Source organism: Hydra viridissima, unplaced genomic scaffold (genome assembly GCF_058129835.1).
Source record: "Hydra viridissima isolate aposymbiotic clone 2 unplaced genomic scaffold, HvirCarnegie_v1 scaffold_11, whole genome shotgun sequence".
Lineage (NCBI taxonomy): Eukaryota > Metazoa > Cnidaria > Hydrozoa > Anthoathecata > Hydridae > Hydra > Hydra viridissima.
In genome coordinates this window covers 1,604,588-1,623,275 of record NW_028324310.1, presented here as the reverse complement: position 1 = coordinate 1,623,275, position 18,688 = coordinate 1,604,588, and the positions used below count along the sequence as shown (strand labels likewise).

Here is an 18,688-nt window from a genome sequence, read left to right as displayed (position 1 = left end):
CTTGGATTATCGTCATTACATGCATCGATTCGATGTTTTGAGTGTTGTGTTAATGTACACTGTACACAGACACAACACTCAAAACTATTCATAAACTATTCATAATGGTTGATGAATAGTTAAAAATGAAAAACTTTCGCTTATTTTTTCAAAAAAACATAGTTAAAATCTACGTAACTGTACAATGTATTGTACAGTTACGTAGATTTTGAGGATAAGTTTTTAAATAAAATAAGCGAAAATTTAACATTTTTAAAACCATTATGAATGGTTATAGCGAGCTTGCCTAAGGCAAGCTATGATTTTGCAAGTACTTTCATGGAAATTTAATGGAACCCATGTTAAACTTTCTGAACTTGTTGGTCAAAAAATTATAAATATACAATGCCAAATATTTTTGAGTAGAGTAAAGTACTTATGTTTTCATAATAAAAGAAAGAAAATGTTTGAAGAATTCACTTTTTTGGGACTTTCGACAACAGAAAAAATATTCTGGCCTACTGAGCATTGAAGTAATAACTATCATATATGAAATGGGTGTATATTACGATATCAAAATACAGTTTTAATACTGTAATACTATTTGTTAAAAGAAGATTATTAAAGTTATATAATATCTAAACAATATTTCTTGATGTTAGCAATAAAATTTTATAATAAATTATATAAACTTGTTAAATTTTTTAAAGTCGACCATTGATGTGCTATTTTAATTAGATCCAACTGGTCAACAATATCTTTTTCTACACCCAATAACACTAAAGAATTCAATCTCTCGTCAGCTATTGTTGATCTAAGATGTGTTTTTATCAATTTTAGTTTACTGAATGTTCTTTCATTTGTTGCAACAGTAACTGAAGAAGTCAAGGCTAAACGACAAATTTGATTAGCACATGGTAAAATATGCTTTACTTCTTTAGGAAATAAAATTTACTTCTTTAGGTAAAATATGCTTTACTCCATTAAGGAATTAAATGTTTCGTCTTCTTTTAACATATTAAATAATATTTCTAGTTCTGTTTGAACTAAGTCATAATCTTGAAGATTTGCACCTTGACTGGCTGGTGGAAATATTGAAATAGATTTTTGTACATTACCCAATGAAATATTAAGTTTATTAAATGGTTGAGAAAAAAATAGATATAATGGTTTAATAGAAGAAATACATGTTTTTAAATTTTCATTTGTTAGTTTTAAAATGGTATCAAGAACTATTTTAAACTCTTTTCTGTAAAATAAATTCATTGTAAATTCTTTTTGTGTTGTAGAATTACAATCGAGTCGTTTAGGAGCTAATCTTCTACGATGATGGTTTCGAAAATCGGCTTCAGAGTCTATTTCAAGTAAGGTGACAAACTCTATAGCACTATTGATGAAATTGTTCATTGCATAATCATCAGAGTTGATCGATGATAAAATTTTCATTGTGCTGTCAATTAAAGTTATTGCATCAATTATAGATAAATTTTTTGCCTCAAGAGTTTCAGTAAGATACTTTAGTTTGTACATAATGTTCTTCATGAAAGATATAGAAACAATAAAATCAAAAGAAAGTATTTGTTTTCGAAGAGCAAGTGCTTTTGATCTTGTTCCTTTATCAAAACATTCGTTTAATAATAGAATTTCATCAAGGCTTTCAACAACAGCTTCTAATGAATTCCATACAGCTTTAACACTTTCAGCACGAGCTGTCCACCTGGTTTTTGACAAGTTTCTTAATTGTAACGCATTTTCAATTTTGGAAATTTTCTCATTAAGCAAACCATATCTTTTATTACTTGAGGAAAAAAAGACATAGAGATTTTCTAATATATCAATAGTACTTCCAATTATACTACTAGCATCACAACTATGTTCTAAAAACGTGTTCATCAATTACCCATGCTAGGAAATCAATGTCGAGGAACTATGTAATCAGCACCTGCCAGGCCTTCCGCCCTAAGCTTGAGGCAGTGATCAAAAAAAGGAGACCTAATTGAATGTTTAGGCGGGAAAAGCATTTATCTTTAACTTTTCTTTTACTAATATTCCATGAATATAACTTTTTAGTGCTTTAAAAATCCATTTTGAAAAATGTTCTAAAATGTTCGCTGCCACACCCTATAGGGTTGACTTTTCTTTCTTTTTTTCTTTATCAGTAACATTTTTATTCACCACCAAAGGGCATAAAAAAGATAGGGGGAGTTGAGGTGTTTTGTTCTCAGCTATGGTTCGAAAAATGTTTTATCTACTGCCAAGGCGAATAATTGAAAATTTTTATCTTAGAAAGCTGTATATTTATGATACGATAGCTCATCTTTAATTGGAATCTGTTTACTATTTTATATGGTCTGAAAACCAGTCTGGCAGATTAGGAAAAGACCTCAAATTTTAAAAACTGTCCTTGAATCGTATCCTCAACTAAAGAAGTTCATTCTATAGTGAAACTCTTACGTTCCGCAAAACAGAAATAATATCATGAACACTACAATGCATCTTTAAAGTAAACACCCACCACCCTAAACTTTTCTGCTAAGGGCCATAACAGTATTCAAGACCATAATTGTAAAAAAACAGAGTTATATTGTCCTCTGGAACTGATGAAAATGCTTTAGAGTGTCAAGGGACTGAAACTATTAAATATTCTTCAAATGAATAATGGCGATTTTTTTGTGCAGCTTCTAAGAACTCTCAATTTAGTAATGTTAGATTAATTAAAGAAATTCTATACAGTACCATCATCCATTTACTATCACATTTAAAACTAAGGACAAAGTTATATAAGTGTAGGGGAGACCGGGGCTAGTTGGCTACAGGGGTAAGTTGACACACTGCGTTTAACTTTGGAATTTTCCGCCAAAAATTTCCAAAATTCACATGGAACCTTCACACTTAACTAATTCATCTTTCAGTGTAATATCAGGGCTATAAGCGCATGCTCATAGAAGTTATAGCGATTTTTGTGTTTTTTTAATAATTTTGTAATTTTTGTAACTATATAGATTTTTCAATTTTAAAAAGCAATAGCATTATCTACAAGTAAACTCGAATAGATGTAGGTGTTGTATGGTTCACTCGAACCAGTCACATTTTGTGTTTCTCAATATTTCGCGTTTTTGAGGATTTATAAGCCATTTTGTGAACAAAAAGCTTTTGGTGTAAGTTGGCACAATGATCGCGGGGCTAGTTGGCAACATGTGCCAACTTACAACTTTTCACATTAGCCGTAAATTCACTTAAGTTAATTTCACTTAAATTATACACTACAGATCTACAGGTATGCAAAATAATAAAAAAAAACTAAAAAGGCCTGTAAATTCTAAAAATTGTTACAAAAAATGTTGTTGATGCTATTCTTAAAGAAGAAAAGTCTATTCGATCGACTTAAGGGCAAGAAAAGTTAATATCAAAAAATTTTGTTGGATAAAAAACAACCAGAATTTATATAAAAGAGATGCGCTTGAAATATATGCTTAATGTTGCTAAACTTGTCTCTTTTTATATGGTGTGCTAACTTACCCTCAGAGTATAGGGAACTTACCCCGGGCCGGGGCAAGTTGGCACATAATTTTTTCTTTTTTGGAGGCTCTTTTTGGCCCACCATTTATTAGTTTTTTTAATGTTTAACACTTGAAGATGCTTGCCAAATTCATATTCTTTTGAACTGCGATTTGATTTCCTTAAAAAAGTTCACCCATAAATGCACAGAGCTAAAAAACTAAAACTGTAGCCAACTAGCCCCGGTCTCCCCTAAGTACGCAACTTCGTCCTTAGTCTTCGTCATATCCTGTTACAATTTTGATAAATATTGGTTGCAATTTTTACGGACATTTCGATGAAACTGTGAGATAAGTAGGGTTTTCTTTACTTGTGAAAATATTTATTTTATAACTGCAAAATAACGCAGAACTCAGAAAAACTTTTTAATACTTTTAACACAAAAAAGTTTACTATTACAGTAAAATAGTTGATGTGAACTTTAGGACTGAGTATCAGCGATCCAAGCCTAATAATTAGGAGTGTAGGCTGATAAATGGCTGATCTTAATTTGTTCGTGGTTGAAAATAATAATTCGAAACAAAGTATCGATTAAAGAGCGACACTTTAATTCGAATCATTAATTTAGAAAGTTTTGAAAAAAACTTTCTAAAATAATGATTCGAATTAAAGTATCGCTCTTTAATCGAAAGCATTAACATTAATGATTTTATAGATCATTAACGTTAATGCTTTCGCATCATTACTTAACGTTAAACTAATGAGTTTTATATTTTAATGAAACTAATGACAGTTTTATATTTTTGATAAAATTAAACATCATCCTGAGGCTAATTAAACAAATTTCCCTAATCAATAAAAAAAAAAAAAAAAAAATCAAAATCTTGATCATTTCAAATTTTATTATTCATTTCATTATGAAACAATCCCGTGAAAGGCGTTGAAAACCAACCACGAAACCATTTCTATAAGTCGGATTGTTTTGGAATTGATTTAACTAATGTCTTTGTCACATCTGGATCAACTTGAGCCTTTCTTTTTGAGACATTGTACGCCAGCTTTTTGATCCAGAATAACACACTGGTATTCAATTGGATTGAAATCTAATCTTTGAGCCGGAAAAAAAACTCCAAGTTCTTGAATTCCAAGTTCTTCTCTAGAATAAAATAGAAATCGAATATTTCCGCTTCTACTTGAGATCATCCCCCTGGATCTTACTTTTACTATTTTTCCCTTTTTTTTAAAAAAAATTTTTTTTCATCTGAAGCAAATTTCTTGCTTTTTTACAAAATCTTTTATAGTTGATCAAAAACTTTAATTGAATGGCTGCACAGGAAATCTGAAAAATTTGCTTCCTCAGGTACAAATTTGACCCCATTCTGTTCTTAATATTCTAGCGAGTTCTTGAATTAGTGGACTGTAACCAAATTCGTCCAAAACAAAGTTGACATTTCATATTAATATTTTTACCGTTAAACGTTTAATCATTTTGCCGTTTATCAACCCTAAAGCGCTTATGTATGAAAAAAAGTTTGCAATTTCTTTTCGAAGTGTAAAATGCATCATTCAACCGCCTTTCCACGCTAAAGAACTCCTCAGAAACTTTCAACTAAGTAGCGCGAAGAAAAAGAATGGTTAGAGATATCTCGTAAGCTTGATGTAAGAGATAAAAAAATATCGTTAAGTTGGTTGTTAAGGTGGTTTACTTAACTCTCGTCAATAAGTAAACCGCACTTTAATTTTTGTCAAACAATTTGCTAATTGTTATCTTCTACGGCCATCAGCAAAAACATTATCTAGAAAGATAAAAATAGTAAAGATCGAGCAAAAAGTAAAAAACGCCCAACGATAATCAACAATAATTCTAAAAGAACAAGATAATTCGAAAAAGGTTTTTGGTTTCTGTAGCAACAATACAATAATCAAATTTACTCGCTTTTTAGCAAAACGTAAATGGTCGATTAGAAAATGTTAAAAAAAAAATCCATTTTGCTTGTTTAAATAACGATAGACAGTTTCTTTACAGTGACATTCTTTTACATATGAAACTGTTTATCATTATCAGAAATATCTTTCGAAATTTTAGAAGCAATTAAGCCTTATAAACTTCGAAAAGAAATTTACAAAAACAGTGCGTGAAATCTATATCTCTCCACTGAATTTTCTGCGGATGGTTAAAAAAAAACAAATCAACGCTGTTTTCTTTTACTTGGTTGCATACTAAAGGGATCACTGTCGTCGTCACTCTAGGTAAGGAAAAAAGCATTAGATAAAACATGGCTAGAGAGAGAAAAACACATCCAAATGTAAAAGAATAAAAACATACGGAAATAATCTCAAAGTTCGTGCTTGAGTTTTTTCCTTTAGCAAAGCTATAAAAGAAAGATTTATACCTTTAAGATATTTTATTTTATCTAAAATGTAAAGTAGTTAATAAAAAACAATAATAAAAACAATGATAAAAAAGATTCTTAAGCAAAATAACTCTTAAACACTTTTTTAAAAAACTTTTGAAATAAATTAACGTAGAAGGGGATCAAACCTTTCTGAAGTCATTATATCATCATCATCTCTCAAGAACATCTAGTAGTAAAAAAATGCTAATTTTACTTATTAATTACTAATTTAAATTATTGTTTTTACAAACCCCCAGGAATTATGCTATTAACAGCTGGTTAAAAAGACATTTAAAAATATTACAGATTGAATGTTTCAAAATGAAACAAAACAACGATTACAAAAAAATAAAAATTTAATGAACACAAATATAAAAAACTAGTTTCGTTTAAATAATTTTGTATTTTTTAAAATAAACTTGATATAAAATAAACAGATATAAAAGTTTCATCAACAACTTTCTGTGACGTAACGCTTCTTCTTATCACTTCACTATGCAATACTCTCTGGCGAAAGAAGTTGCAATTATTCTTGATTAAAATGTTGGGACCAATAAAAATCCCTTCAATTTTAAACAACTTTACAAATAAAAATCCCTGCTTTCAACCGTTATTTGAGCATTTCACAAACCAAATTGATTTTTAAATGTAATTAATCAAAACCAATAATTGAACCTTTTTTATTATATAATAATTGAACTTTTCATATTTATTTTATATTTCCCTAACTACTTTTTGAATTTTCATTCAGAACTTTTACTGGTCTAAACATCACTAAACATCAAACCAATCAAAATATTTTCACGTGAGAAAAATACAAACCGTTTTATTATTCGTAGTTCGTCCAGCTGTTGAGATGAAAGCTGAAAAAACATGAAAGATCAAAATGTTAAAAGAGCTGAACAGAGGGATAAACTCCCATCAAAGAGTTCGCATTATCATTTATATACATGACAGCTATATATATATATATATATATATATATATATATATATATATATATATATATATAGCTGTCAGCATATATATATGTAAGCAGGCTGATTTGTATTTTAACTAAAAATATTTCATACATTCTTGCATCGTTAACTGCGTTTGCGACCTTCCTCTCTGACCACGGGATTTACTCTGAGTTGCAGTTTCTTTGCTTTTAGCATTACCGCGACTTCCTACAAAATAAATGCTTAGTTGCAGTTGTTTTAAAGTTGCTCCCACAAATCAATATAAAAAAAACACCCGCATATTCACGTGTGTATACACCCGCTTATACGCGCCCAAGCACAAACTAGTAATGTCTTAAAAACAAATTACTCGACTAAATTTAATTTCTAGACTTTGAATTTTCTTTTAGCTTTAAAAAACCTGTTTTTTAACTAAATCTAAATTTATCTAGTGTAATCTAAACTATAACCTCGTCCACCCCGGCTACTACGCCCTCTGAGTGGTCTAGCTTCAGATTCAGTTACCATTGAGCTCCCATCGTCATCACTCTCCACATCTTCAGTTATTTCAGGATTAATACTTGATACTCGGTTACGAGACCGTGACAATATCTACGAAAAGTGTACTTTGTCAACGAAATTACGCAAAATCAGCATTTGTAAACTAAATGAAAACAAAAGCCACCTCGTCTATTTCTTTATCTTCTGCAGATTCATCAATCACTTTTTCGTCTGCTTTTAAACGAAATATCTCGGCAACAACATTCTCTTCTTTAAGATTTTTGTTAAACAGTTTTTTTTGAATTTTATTTAATTGATCTCGAACTAACAGTGGTATGGCATCTTTTTCCTCTTTCAAAATAAACTCATTTAATGCTTTTGAAAGTTTTCGTTCTGACAAAATATCCAACTGAAGTTTCTAACAAGCAAACAAACAAAAAATAATTGATTTGCATAAATTCTAATGACATTTCAAAAAATTGCTAAATAAAAGCTGAACTGTTATACGCAAAACATTTAATCACTTTGTGTGAATGCAAATCTGAATTTTAATATTGTTTTGAAGCAATATATATGAAGACGACAGGGGAATAGCCAGTTGACCACTTTTTCTATTTTCGAGAAAAAAAAGACTTTCGTGTTTAAATAGTTTAGTTGTCTTTAAAGTTAAGCATTTTTAAACACTTCAATAACCTCGATAAACGACCTCGATAAAGCCTAAAAACGACATTTCGCTTGTATATTGATAGAAGTAATAGGTAAGCACCAATAATGAAAACAACGCAAATGGTTTTTCCTGTGTAAAAGCTTCAAAAATAATATAAACTTATATCTACATACACACCTCATCGGCAGCATTCAAATACTCATTAATAAGATCTTCCATCTTTAAAGAACTTGCTTGAGAGAAAGGTAAATTTACACCATCACTCTTTTCATTTCGATCTAAACAAATATCCCTTTGGAATGCTTGTTTGTAACTTTGTGCTTAAATAAAATTTAAGACGAGGAAAAGAAGGAAGAAAGAAAAATCAACACATGTTAAGATGTTACATTCGTTTTTTTTAACAAATAGTTGTAAATCACCTTTATTGAGATTTGTCTTTTTTCGGTAAAAAAGTAAAATATCTTTATTGTTAGCAACACGCCCAACAAATTGTTGGCCAAACCGATGCGGATTTATAATGTTGTAGCCACCGCTATATTCAACCTAAAAAAAAAAAAAAAAAAAATGAAAAAAGACCAAGTAAATCCAAAAAGTAAATGAGTTTTTAAAAAAAAAAAAAATTTAGATAAGTATTTTTCGAAATGCAAGCATACACTCATTTCAAAATGATAGACAAAACCTTGATTCTGATGAGCGGCAAAAGCGGTTGTTTTGGATGTTTTGTATGTGTTTCCTCAGCTTCCTGTATCATTGATTCGACCTACAATCATAAATTTTATAAAATTTAGAACAGAAACCTTAAATTGATTTGTAAATTTAAACAAAGTTAATTATTCCGCAAAAATTTAAAATTTATATTTAGAAAAACTATAATTTTATAATGAATATTTAACATTAACATATTAAATATTTATCGTTCACTTTTAGAACTCCAAGGAAGGATAATAAAAGTGAACAACCAGCTCTAAAGTAAAAAGGGATCCTTTTGGGAAAAAAGTTATTTAAATTTGCAACTAATTTTGTGGACTTTGTGAGACAACTTCTACACTGCAGGTAAAAAGGAAAACTAAACTAGGGAAAAGGAAATTGTTATAAAGTATTTGACTGCCTTATGCAAGAAACACTTCAAATCAAATAAAATGCATGTATAATGACCAAAATTAAAAAAAATTAGTTACAAGAAAACATAACAATAAAAATTATGTAGTTTTACATCTATTTTTTTTTTCTAGTATAATTTTTTATATTTTTTGTTCACTCAAAAGGGTTATAAAAGGATGATTTTTTAAGTAAACCACTCCAAGTTTTATTGTTCTTTTGTTTTTACTTGTAGTTATCTTATTAATTATTTACTTGAGAGTTGATTTTTGTAACTTCAGTATGCGGACTGGATATTTTAGATATTTCTGCTAGCTGAAATAACCACTCACACTTTTAACAGAAGTTTTAAAATTTCATACTTTTTATGATTTTGTTTCATTGTGAAGTAAATGCATTCAAACTTGGATTAATTTATAGAAATTTAAAAACTTTTTTATAAATAAAAAATCATAAGTTCCTCAACATACCAAAGTATCATTCAGGGGAAAAATTAAGGCTAGTGACTGGAATAAATTGTGTTTTTGTTCTTGGGGTTTTAGGGTGAGTTTTTTGGTGGGCTCTTGGGTTTGGATTTTTGGGTACCAACGCTGGTTTTAAAAAGTGAAAATTTAAAAATAAAGCAATTGAAAATAAAAAATTGCCTAAAAGCTTAAGTTAAATAAAATTTTAAAAATTTCTAGAGACTAAATGATTTCTAAAAAAGCATTTCATGACAGTATTAGTTGGAAATAATATGCTAGTCAAAGAGAATAATTATCAAAAATAATTATCATAATTATCAAATATATTAGTGACAAACAAGAGCAGGCCTAATATAAGAAAAAATGTCATAAGAGAAAAGCATAATTCAGTTAAATACCTTTTCTGTGAGGTAACTAAAAACTTGTTCATCTTCATAAGGTTTAATAGATGTTTCCGCAAGAACTATATCATCCATTAAAAATCGTCTGACAGTTTGCAATGGTACTTTTTCCATTTTAAAAGATTTTTTATGGACTTGCAATATACCAACATATCTAGAATGATCATTCATTGTCAATTTTCAGATTTAACTGTATATGATTTGTTCTAAGAATCTACAATTGCAAAGTAGATTTAACAAGTAACAAAGTAGAAATGAAATTCTAATAACTTCATCTTTATCTAACAAATTAAATTTATATAAACTTTGCTAAAAATGAAAAAGAGAAAACATAGAAGGATAAAAGAAAAGAGAGAATTTTAACAAATATGTACAATATATAAATAAATGTTATATAAAAAAATGTTATATAAAATGTATAATCACTAAGTAATAAGATATCATTTGCAGATTTATAGAAATAACAAAATTATCAATTTTTTTCTTTTCTTTTAACATCTCTTTCTGAATTTTTATCACAGAAATGCAGAAATAATCATTGTAGTTGAAACTGCCACATTTTTAACAGTTTTATAAAGAAATATTTTTAATTGTTTTTAACAATTTTATAAAGAAACGCTTTTTAACTGTTAACAAAAGATTTTAAAAAGAGCCATAAAGGATTCATAAAGGATTCATAAAGGATTCATAAAGGAGTCATAAAATATTCACAAACTTTCTTGCTTCTTAAATCATAAAAAGTTGATATAAAAAGGTTAAAACTTTTTATGTTCAAAAATGAAAATATTTTTATCATTTGTTTAGAAATACCAAACTTAAAGCTACAGTTTTTATTTCTTACCATTTTTTTTTTTAACTTAAATCTATTATATATTATTAATTTTTGTTCATCATTTGTTATTATTATCTAGTATTACTTCAATTAATTTATTCGTAAGCAATGTTTAAAATTAATAGGTTCAAAAATTGTTTATGAATAAACTAATCAAGTTGAAATATACAATTGCAATATACAATTGAAATATAAATTAATATAAATAAATACAATTATAAATAAATATAAATAAATACAACTGAAATATAAATTGCTATAAATGATTATTCATGAACTATTACTACTCACTAACATACTATTCATCACCAATTAAAGTACACAGTAATTATTCCTTACTTTTGTTTAGACTCTCCTTCTGATAATGAGGTTGCAACACTAGATCCAGGTTGTGAAACATAAAAATTTTTTGCTGATGTTGACCAAGTGGGTTCTATCAAACATTCATGTTCATGGCCCCAAATTACAAGATCAATAAAATCATCAAGGAAACTTTCAGGAATATAATTTTTTTCTCCATGTTTTGCTCTGAAGTAAGGTAAATAACATTATTTATAAGCTTTCTGTGTTAACATAACAAAAACACAAACATACCTGTAATTTTACCAAATTCTTAAGAATAATTTATTGTATCTAAACTATGATTTTTAGTAGTATTCATATTGATTTGTGAGCGATATTTTAACATCTAAAAAAAACAAAAACCTGTTCTGGTGAATAACAAACAAATTAAACCAAGAGTTCTCATCCTCTTTTGGTCGCAACATTTTAACTTTCTTTTGAATGAAGTTTCTATGCAACCTCTCATCTCTCATTGCACCTAGACCAAATAATGCAAGCTTTGTTGCTCCTTTCTTCAGCAGTACAGGACTTATTTCAATGTCATCGCAATTCATTGATTTTCCAAAGTGATTTAAAAGCCCTGATGTGCTCAAGATATCAATTGCACTTAAATGCTGCTCCTAATATATGTTAACAAAAATTAAATATTTAAAAAGTGTATAAAAAAAGGAATAGAGAACTCTATAAAAGAGAAACCATTATTGTAGGAAAAATTTGTTAATATGAAACAACTACACCATTAGTCAATTATGTCAATTATTAAATCAATTATGTAGAACTTTGCTGCAGTGTGGAGGAGTTTTAGAGCAATTTAGGTGCAGTAGAAAAATCTGATTTTTGCCCAATCAGGAAAAAAAAAGCCAGGGAATTTAATGTCAAACACTCTGTATGCATTCTGTGATACGAAGCAGCAATACTAAGTTTATTTCAGTAGAAAAAACTTTTACAGCTAGTAGAGTTATGAGAGCAGCCTTTTTATCAATAAATTTTTATCATGTTTTCATTTTTAAAATATTTACTTAAAAAACTGAAGATTAAAGTACCTGAAGTTTGCATGTATTTAGTTTAATATGAAATAGGAATTTTAAATGCAGAAAACCTACATCTTATGTAATCTCCTAATATGTAAAAGGTAAAGATGCAATTATTTCAAACCTAGGTATCAAGAAGATAACTCAACTGTTAGAATTTGTATAACAACATGTATTATTGCATAAACTTCATGTATTGATACAATTATTTATTAGATTAAATTTTATTTATTACTTATATCATATTATTGTTTCTCCTTATACTATATCATTATTTATTACTTGTAAATTTTATGTTAAGCAAAACCTTATCTTGATTCAATATGATTTTCTTTTTTTTCGATTAAAGAAGTTGCAGAAAAATATTTTTTATTGAAACTTTCAGCTACTTGTAAAAAACTAAAATAAGTTAACTTGCCCCAGTGGGATCATCGTGGTTTCCATGAATTGAAAATATCGGGTAAGCAATGTTTAAATTAGGATCATGGTAATTTGCATGCTTAAACCTGAAATATTTAAGTATTAATAACTAAAAATATAAAGTTAAAAAAACAAACAAACAAACTTTATAAATACTTCTAATATACTTTGATAAAATAAAAATTAAAAGTCTAAAAAAAAAAAAAAGAAGTAATTCTTAAATTGTAAATGATTGAAATTTGCGTCTAATGATTGCAATTCCAAGATTCCAGTGAATGCTATCAATTATCAGCTTAATCGCTGTAACTTTAGCATGCCAAAACTAATACTGTGACTGCCATACCAAAATAACTATCAATGGTGATAGTTATCATATAATTACATTTACCTGTTAAAACAATGCTCCTATTTATGATCATTAAGCCAAACCTTAAATTAAAGCTGAAGTGATCTACAATGTAGTGCCTCATGGAACTTATACCTAAAACATTCATAAGACATGCATGGTTTACATATAAACTCAACAGTTCCTTCTTTTGAATAATTTGACTTTGCATTAGTCGCCAAGTGCTAAAACAATTTTTTTCACTTAAGATAATTTGATAAAAATAATTTTGATTAAGACTTTTAGATTAAAATGTTTTAAACATAGATACAAATACACTAAAGCCTAACAGTTTAAATGCCACAAAGCACTATGGTAAATCTCAAAAACAATTTTTTTCTAAAACATAACTTTTTTCTCTAATATTCCGCAAGCTCAATTATTGCATAATTACCTTTAATTAATGATTTTACTGCATACACAATAGCTCACTGTTTGTACTGAGTCAGCCATTGTGTAGAGCAAGTTCAGATTAAGAACATTCATGCTCAGGAACAAGAATAAATTAGGTCACAGTTGGGCTGCCTGTGCACTGATGCTACTACTATGTTTCTCCTCAGACTTCTTCTGGTCTGAGATTGTCTTAACTATTGATAATTAGATGAATAATTACCTATAAAGTTATGTAATAAATTTCTACTAGATTTCTACTTGATTTAGTATAACTACTGGAAAAAAATACTAAGAACTTTCCAACAAATCAATGTAAAACTTTCAAAAAAAATATGCCATCCATATCTGAAAAAAATGTCCCTATATATATATAAGTGACATTACCACTGTTGCATGATGGATCTTTTGACTCTGATTTATCACAATTAGATGTGGTTAATGAGCCCAGTGACAGTTTCAATACTGAATCTGAATTTAAATATTTAATTAAGCTATTTTCTTTAATTTACAAACTCAGGATATTTTGTATTTTGTTAATTATCATTTACTGAAACTTTAAAATTGGTTTTAATTTTAATTTTATGTTGCTTTCTTTTTTCAAAGTTTTAATTGTAATTAGCAATGTTTAAATTTTAATATCACATCATCTTAGGAATTTTCTTTTAATTTTAATTTTAATGATTGCAAATATTTTAATGACCAAGAAATAATTGACCAAATTTATGTAATTTTTTTAAGTTTAAGTAATGATTTTTAAATAATTTGTTGGACCTCTTTTTGCTTTAATTACAGCTACCAGACATCTCAGCATTGATTCTACCACTTTTTGGTCTCTTTATATAATTATATATATAGTCTCTATATTTCTTTTTTTTTTTTGAAAGAGATTATAATTTTCTAGAAATTGCAACAAAAATATCAGGTAAAACCATTTTTTTAAATTTCATTGTTATTTAAAAGTTGAAGTATTATAAGTTTTATAACTTTGATTGAAATTATTTGAAAAGTTATTTTAGTGAAAAAAAAATAACTTGAATAAATCCAACTGTAATCTTAACATAAAATCCTTACTGACAATGACCAAAGTTCACCAATGGATCACTAACTAAATCAAGATGACATTCTCTCTCTCCAAGGCAATATTTTCTCATCAAACATATTGTATCATGAATCGCTCTTCGAGATGGTTTGTTATCATGAAATAGATCTCCGCCAAACAAAATCATATCAACCTAGGTAAATGAAAATAATATCAACCAAGGCAAATTGTATCTTAAAAGTTAAAATATAAATCTGAGCAGAAAAAAAAGGAACAAATTTTCTATTTTTAAATATTTTTACTTTCAGTCATTTCAAAAAACAAATTAAGATTGAAATAACTGTTAATTTTTTAATTCAGAACAGCATTATTAAACTAAAAATAATAATAATAAGTAGTAACTGCATCACTGGTTTGCAAAGTCTTGATAATGCTAAATTTTGATAAGTGCTCTTAAATTATTGTGTTATACCCAAAAAAAATTGCCATGCAGAATATAAACCTGACAAAATATTTGATAAAAAACTCTTATAAAACCTCTAAGCAAAAAATGCAAAAGAAAAAAATGTTTTTTTATAAAAAGATGAATTTTAATTCATTTATAGTGATAACAAGTAACAATAATGATTCTGTAACAAATGAGACACTCAGACTCAGTTACTTCACAGTTTGACTTAACTTTAATATGCCAGAGGCTCTTTAAAATCACACTACATATCGAATTTAACCAAGTACACTTGTAAAAATTGAACTTTAATGGCATCAGTCTAACATACATTAGATCAATCCAATACTAAACATATTAAAATACACAGTGGATCAAACATAAGGTATCTATGATATATTTTGAAGTTCTTTTTGTCATGTAGAAGGGCTATGAAACATGACTCAAAGCATCTGAAGTGTTTTTAAAACCTCTTGTTTTTCAGATGATCCAATTCCGATCATCCCCTGGTAAATTATTTATCAAAAATAAGTTCAACCAAATAAATTAACTTAATAACTTGTTTGTAGAAAAAATAACTTGTTTGTAGAAAAACCAGAGTATGTTCAAATCCCATTATTTAATCTACAAGAACTCACTCAAAGAGGAGATTGTAGTCAACTTCCTCAGATAAATCCTGAAAATGTTAATGACAAAAGTAATTTTGACATAAGATAAGCCTCAGATTATTTCTTCAAAAACATGCCCTAACAACCCTCGGGGACAATCCCAAATCTACCAGTAAAGAATGATGCATGCAAGATTTGACCAATTGCCTTAAGCTATAATTTTCATCTTTTATTACTTACAAAAAAAAAACCATTTTATTAGAAAGTTATAAAATTAGACTTTACTTACACAGGGAAAACAACTAGTATTTTGATTTTCTCTCACTTCTTTTAATGACAATTATTAACTTCTGGACACCACTGATATCGCTTCAGCACGAAGTTCACATTTCAATATATTGTTACTACATCTTCAAAATTTCCCCCTTTTTTAAGCAGTTATTGTTTGAAAATAGCTCTGTCAATAGGGGAAAGCTTTGGGCCATAAGGTGGATTTATACTTATAGTTATGACAGCTACTTGGTTCATTTCATACCACTTGATTGTTAATTTATCATAATTTGCAGAAGGACCATGAAATGTGACTTAAATCATAGGACTTAATCTGATAAACCTTTGATTTTAGGAACCAGTTCACTTTTAACTAGCATGTGATTGCCACCTCTGCCAGGTTCCCTAGCAACACTTAGAGAGTCCTTGCTTCATTTTAAGCCATAATTTACAGCATTTTGGTTTTAAACTCAAGCTTTTGGGATTTTTGTTCCAAATAAACTCCTATTTTTTAAATGTATTTGTAAATGTTTACTAAATTCTGGAAGTCAAACAGAGTGGCTAAACTTTGCTTACATCAATCTCAAGAGCCCAGTAAAGGTTTGGGGCAGATAGGAAGAATCTTATATTATAATTACTGTATTCCTAACAATCTAAAGACTAAAATGGATAAATCACTCTCCTGACATAAGTAAAAAATATTTTGCTTATTTAATTATGAGTTTTATTACATTAAGATTATTATTTATAACCAATAGTATATAAAACCTCATTTAAAAAGATTTTTTTTTTTCAAAAATATTTCTGTTTTTATGAAAACTATTTTTCTAATTAAAGTTTTATCTAATTAGAAAAACCAGTTACAACTACATTTTGTATGAGAAGAATTAGCCTACCTCATACTTTTGAGCAATTTGTAGAATTTCTTCAAAAGTATTGAATGAATCATGTTGTCTCTCTGTATCCCGTTCTGCAAACCCAATATGGGTATCTGTAGCTGAAATTTGAATAATGCAAACTTAGTGTATATAGTAGCGTATTAAGTATAAATTTAATATACACTAATATGAACACATATATATATTTTTTATGCATATATAAACTTACAAATATATGAGTATACAAATATGTGTTTAGATAATATATTGCCTAAATAGTCCTAAATTTTGTCATACAAGGCGGAAAGTACTAGCTTTATAAAGAAAAAACTCACCCACAAGAATCGATAGAATATCTTCCTCGTTTATAGTACTGAAGAAAAAAAAAAGTAATAATAACAATAGTAATAATTTACAAAATAGATCAAAGAGCAGTCTAAATAACTGAATTGTCAAAAACAATGTCAATCGTCAATTTTATTGTCAACGATCTTTATGATTCATCAACTAATTTGAAACCAGCAATAAAAAAAGAATTGCCTTTTTCTTTAGTTTTTGTGTACTTTAAATCTTTACATAAATATTTAGTTATAAAGCTGCTTTAAATTAAAGTTATTTAATTTAAAAATAAATGAAAACCTGTCATTTTCCAAATTAGACATTTCTACTTTCGTTTTCTAATATTAAGAAACTTAAATATGCAGAGACATTGGCGCACTTTCGTTTTTGTTGCCGGTGTTACTTGACATGATCCCAAAACATTTTGCGAGTAGTCAAAACTTAAAACAGCGATGACTGTAATTTGAGGAGTTGTTTTCTAGAAGTATTTTTTTGCATCAAACCAGTTGACCTTTAGGATGTTTTTGCTAACTAGTTATTATTGTTTTCTTATTCTTACTATTCACGCTTGACATTTTAGCCTTTTAACTAATTTCTTTGTGTATATGTACATCTTATTATTATTTGTTTGTGTATGGGTGTATATACATGTAAACATGTGAATCGGAGGAGCAAGTAGGGTATGGCAGGCATAACACGTGCAATTGCCGCCAACTGAAGAGGGAACGCTAAAAACGTTAAAGCCTATTATTAACGTATAAATGCAAAATTGAAATAAAAAAATATTTCTATAGATATTGATATGTGCATTAAGGTGGTGCAACACCGAAAAAACGAGGACACTATGAATTTTTTTGAGTTTTTCAATTTTGTATAAAACATGTCAAATTAATCAAAGAACGTTTAGCCAAAGTTTCAGAGCTAAAAAATTTATCTTTCTTAAAATATAAATGAATGTAAACTATGCAAATAATATATCAAGAATTTTTCAAAGCTGTTTATCTCAGTTCGCGTTTTTTCGTTTTTGCTTAAACTTCAAAACACAGTTTCTTGAGTTAGCAATGTTCATTTGATCTGAAATTTTTAGCACTTGCTCGAAACACCAACAAAATTCATTTGACAGATGGATTTTTTTTATGATCAGTAATTTTTTTTTTTAGAGTCAGATTTCTCTAAAACGTCTTAAAAATAGATAACGTATGAGGAACATCTACATAACTCATTATTTAGTTTAATATTTAAAAAAACTATCTGTTAAATGGAATAAAATAGTGTTTAGAATAAGTGTACAAAATTTCAGGTCATATGATAATGGCTTGGCTAAGATATTATGTTTTGAAATTTAGTCCAAAAACGCATTTTTTGATTGTTTTTCCTCCATTATGGTCCTAATGCTAATTTGAAAAAATTCTTTTTTTTGCTTTTTTTTTATTTAAATTTTTTGGGTAAACTATATTCAAAAGTGTTTTTATATTGGAGGTTTATTTCATTTTTATATTTATTTGGTGTTGTACTACCTTAAAAAACTGCTCATGAAAAAGGAATAACCCATAGATTCGCTTTTAGTTTGTTTGTCTTCTGTAGGTTCAAATTCTCTTTCTTTCAACAAATGTGATTTTGTACTTGAATATAAGGAAATTCAGAAAAATAGCGCGTTCGAAGGATAAACGAGAAATGGTCTCTTTGAGGTCCGTTGAAATATTGTTTTTTGATTTCTCGTTATTGCATAACTCAAAATTCCAAATAACGTTCGCATTTGAT

The 18,688-nt window shown here is 28.0% G+C and overlaps 1 protein-coding gene across 2 annotated transcripts; it reads right to left on the bottom strand.

Moving 5' to 3' along the window:
* Positions 1 to 5,358: 5,358 nt before the first annotated feature.
* LOC145191364 (double-strand break repair protein MRE11-like) lies at positions 5,359 to 17,370 on the bottom strand. Of its 2 annotated transcripts, XM_090066948.1 has the most exons (18): positions 17,228 to 17,370; positions 16,924 to 16,961; positions 16,607 to 16,707; positions 14,420 to 14,580; positions 12,569 to 12,656; positions 11,483 to 11,739; positions 11,117 to 11,305; positions 9,943 to 10,099; positions 8,662 to 8,742; positions 8,402 to 8,525; positions 8,160 to 8,260; positions 7,500 to 7,733; positions 7,285 to 7,426; positions 6,947 to 7,042; positions 6,696 to 6,736; positions 6,020 to 6,060; positions 5,804 to 5,849; positions 5,359 to 5,723 (listed from the first exon to the last, which is right to left on the bottom strand). In XM_090066948.1, the coding sequence occupies exons 1-18, from the start codon at positions 17,248 to 17,250 to the stop codon at positions 5,667 to 5,669; spliced, it is 1,977 nt and encodes a 658-aa protein (XP_089923074.1). In that variant the 5' UTR covers positions 17,251 to 17,370; the 3' UTR covers positions 5,359 to 5,666. The 2 variants fall into 2 exon arrangements, 1 of the variants encoding a protein (XP_089923074.1); XR_016445054.1 differs by lacking the exons at positions 7,285 to 7,426; positions 7,500 to 7,733 and having other exon boundaries at positions 17,228 to 17,346.
* Between the last annotated feature and the right edge of the window lie 1,318 nt (positions 17,371 to 18,688).

Excerpts from the sequence above, each read along its gene's own strand:
- LOC145191364 (XM_090066948.1), bottom strand. The coding sequence starts at position 17,250 with ATGTCTAATTTGGAAAATGACAG. Across the intron at positions 16,962-17,227 it reads TCTAATTTGGAAAATGACAG|TACTATAAACGAGGAAGATA; the intron begins GTTTTCATTTAT and ends TTTTTTCTTCAG. Across the intron at positions 7,734-8,159 it reads ATTTGAATGCTGCCGATGAG|AAACTTCAGTTGGATATTTT; the intron begins GTGTGTATGTAG and ends TTTGCTTGTTAG.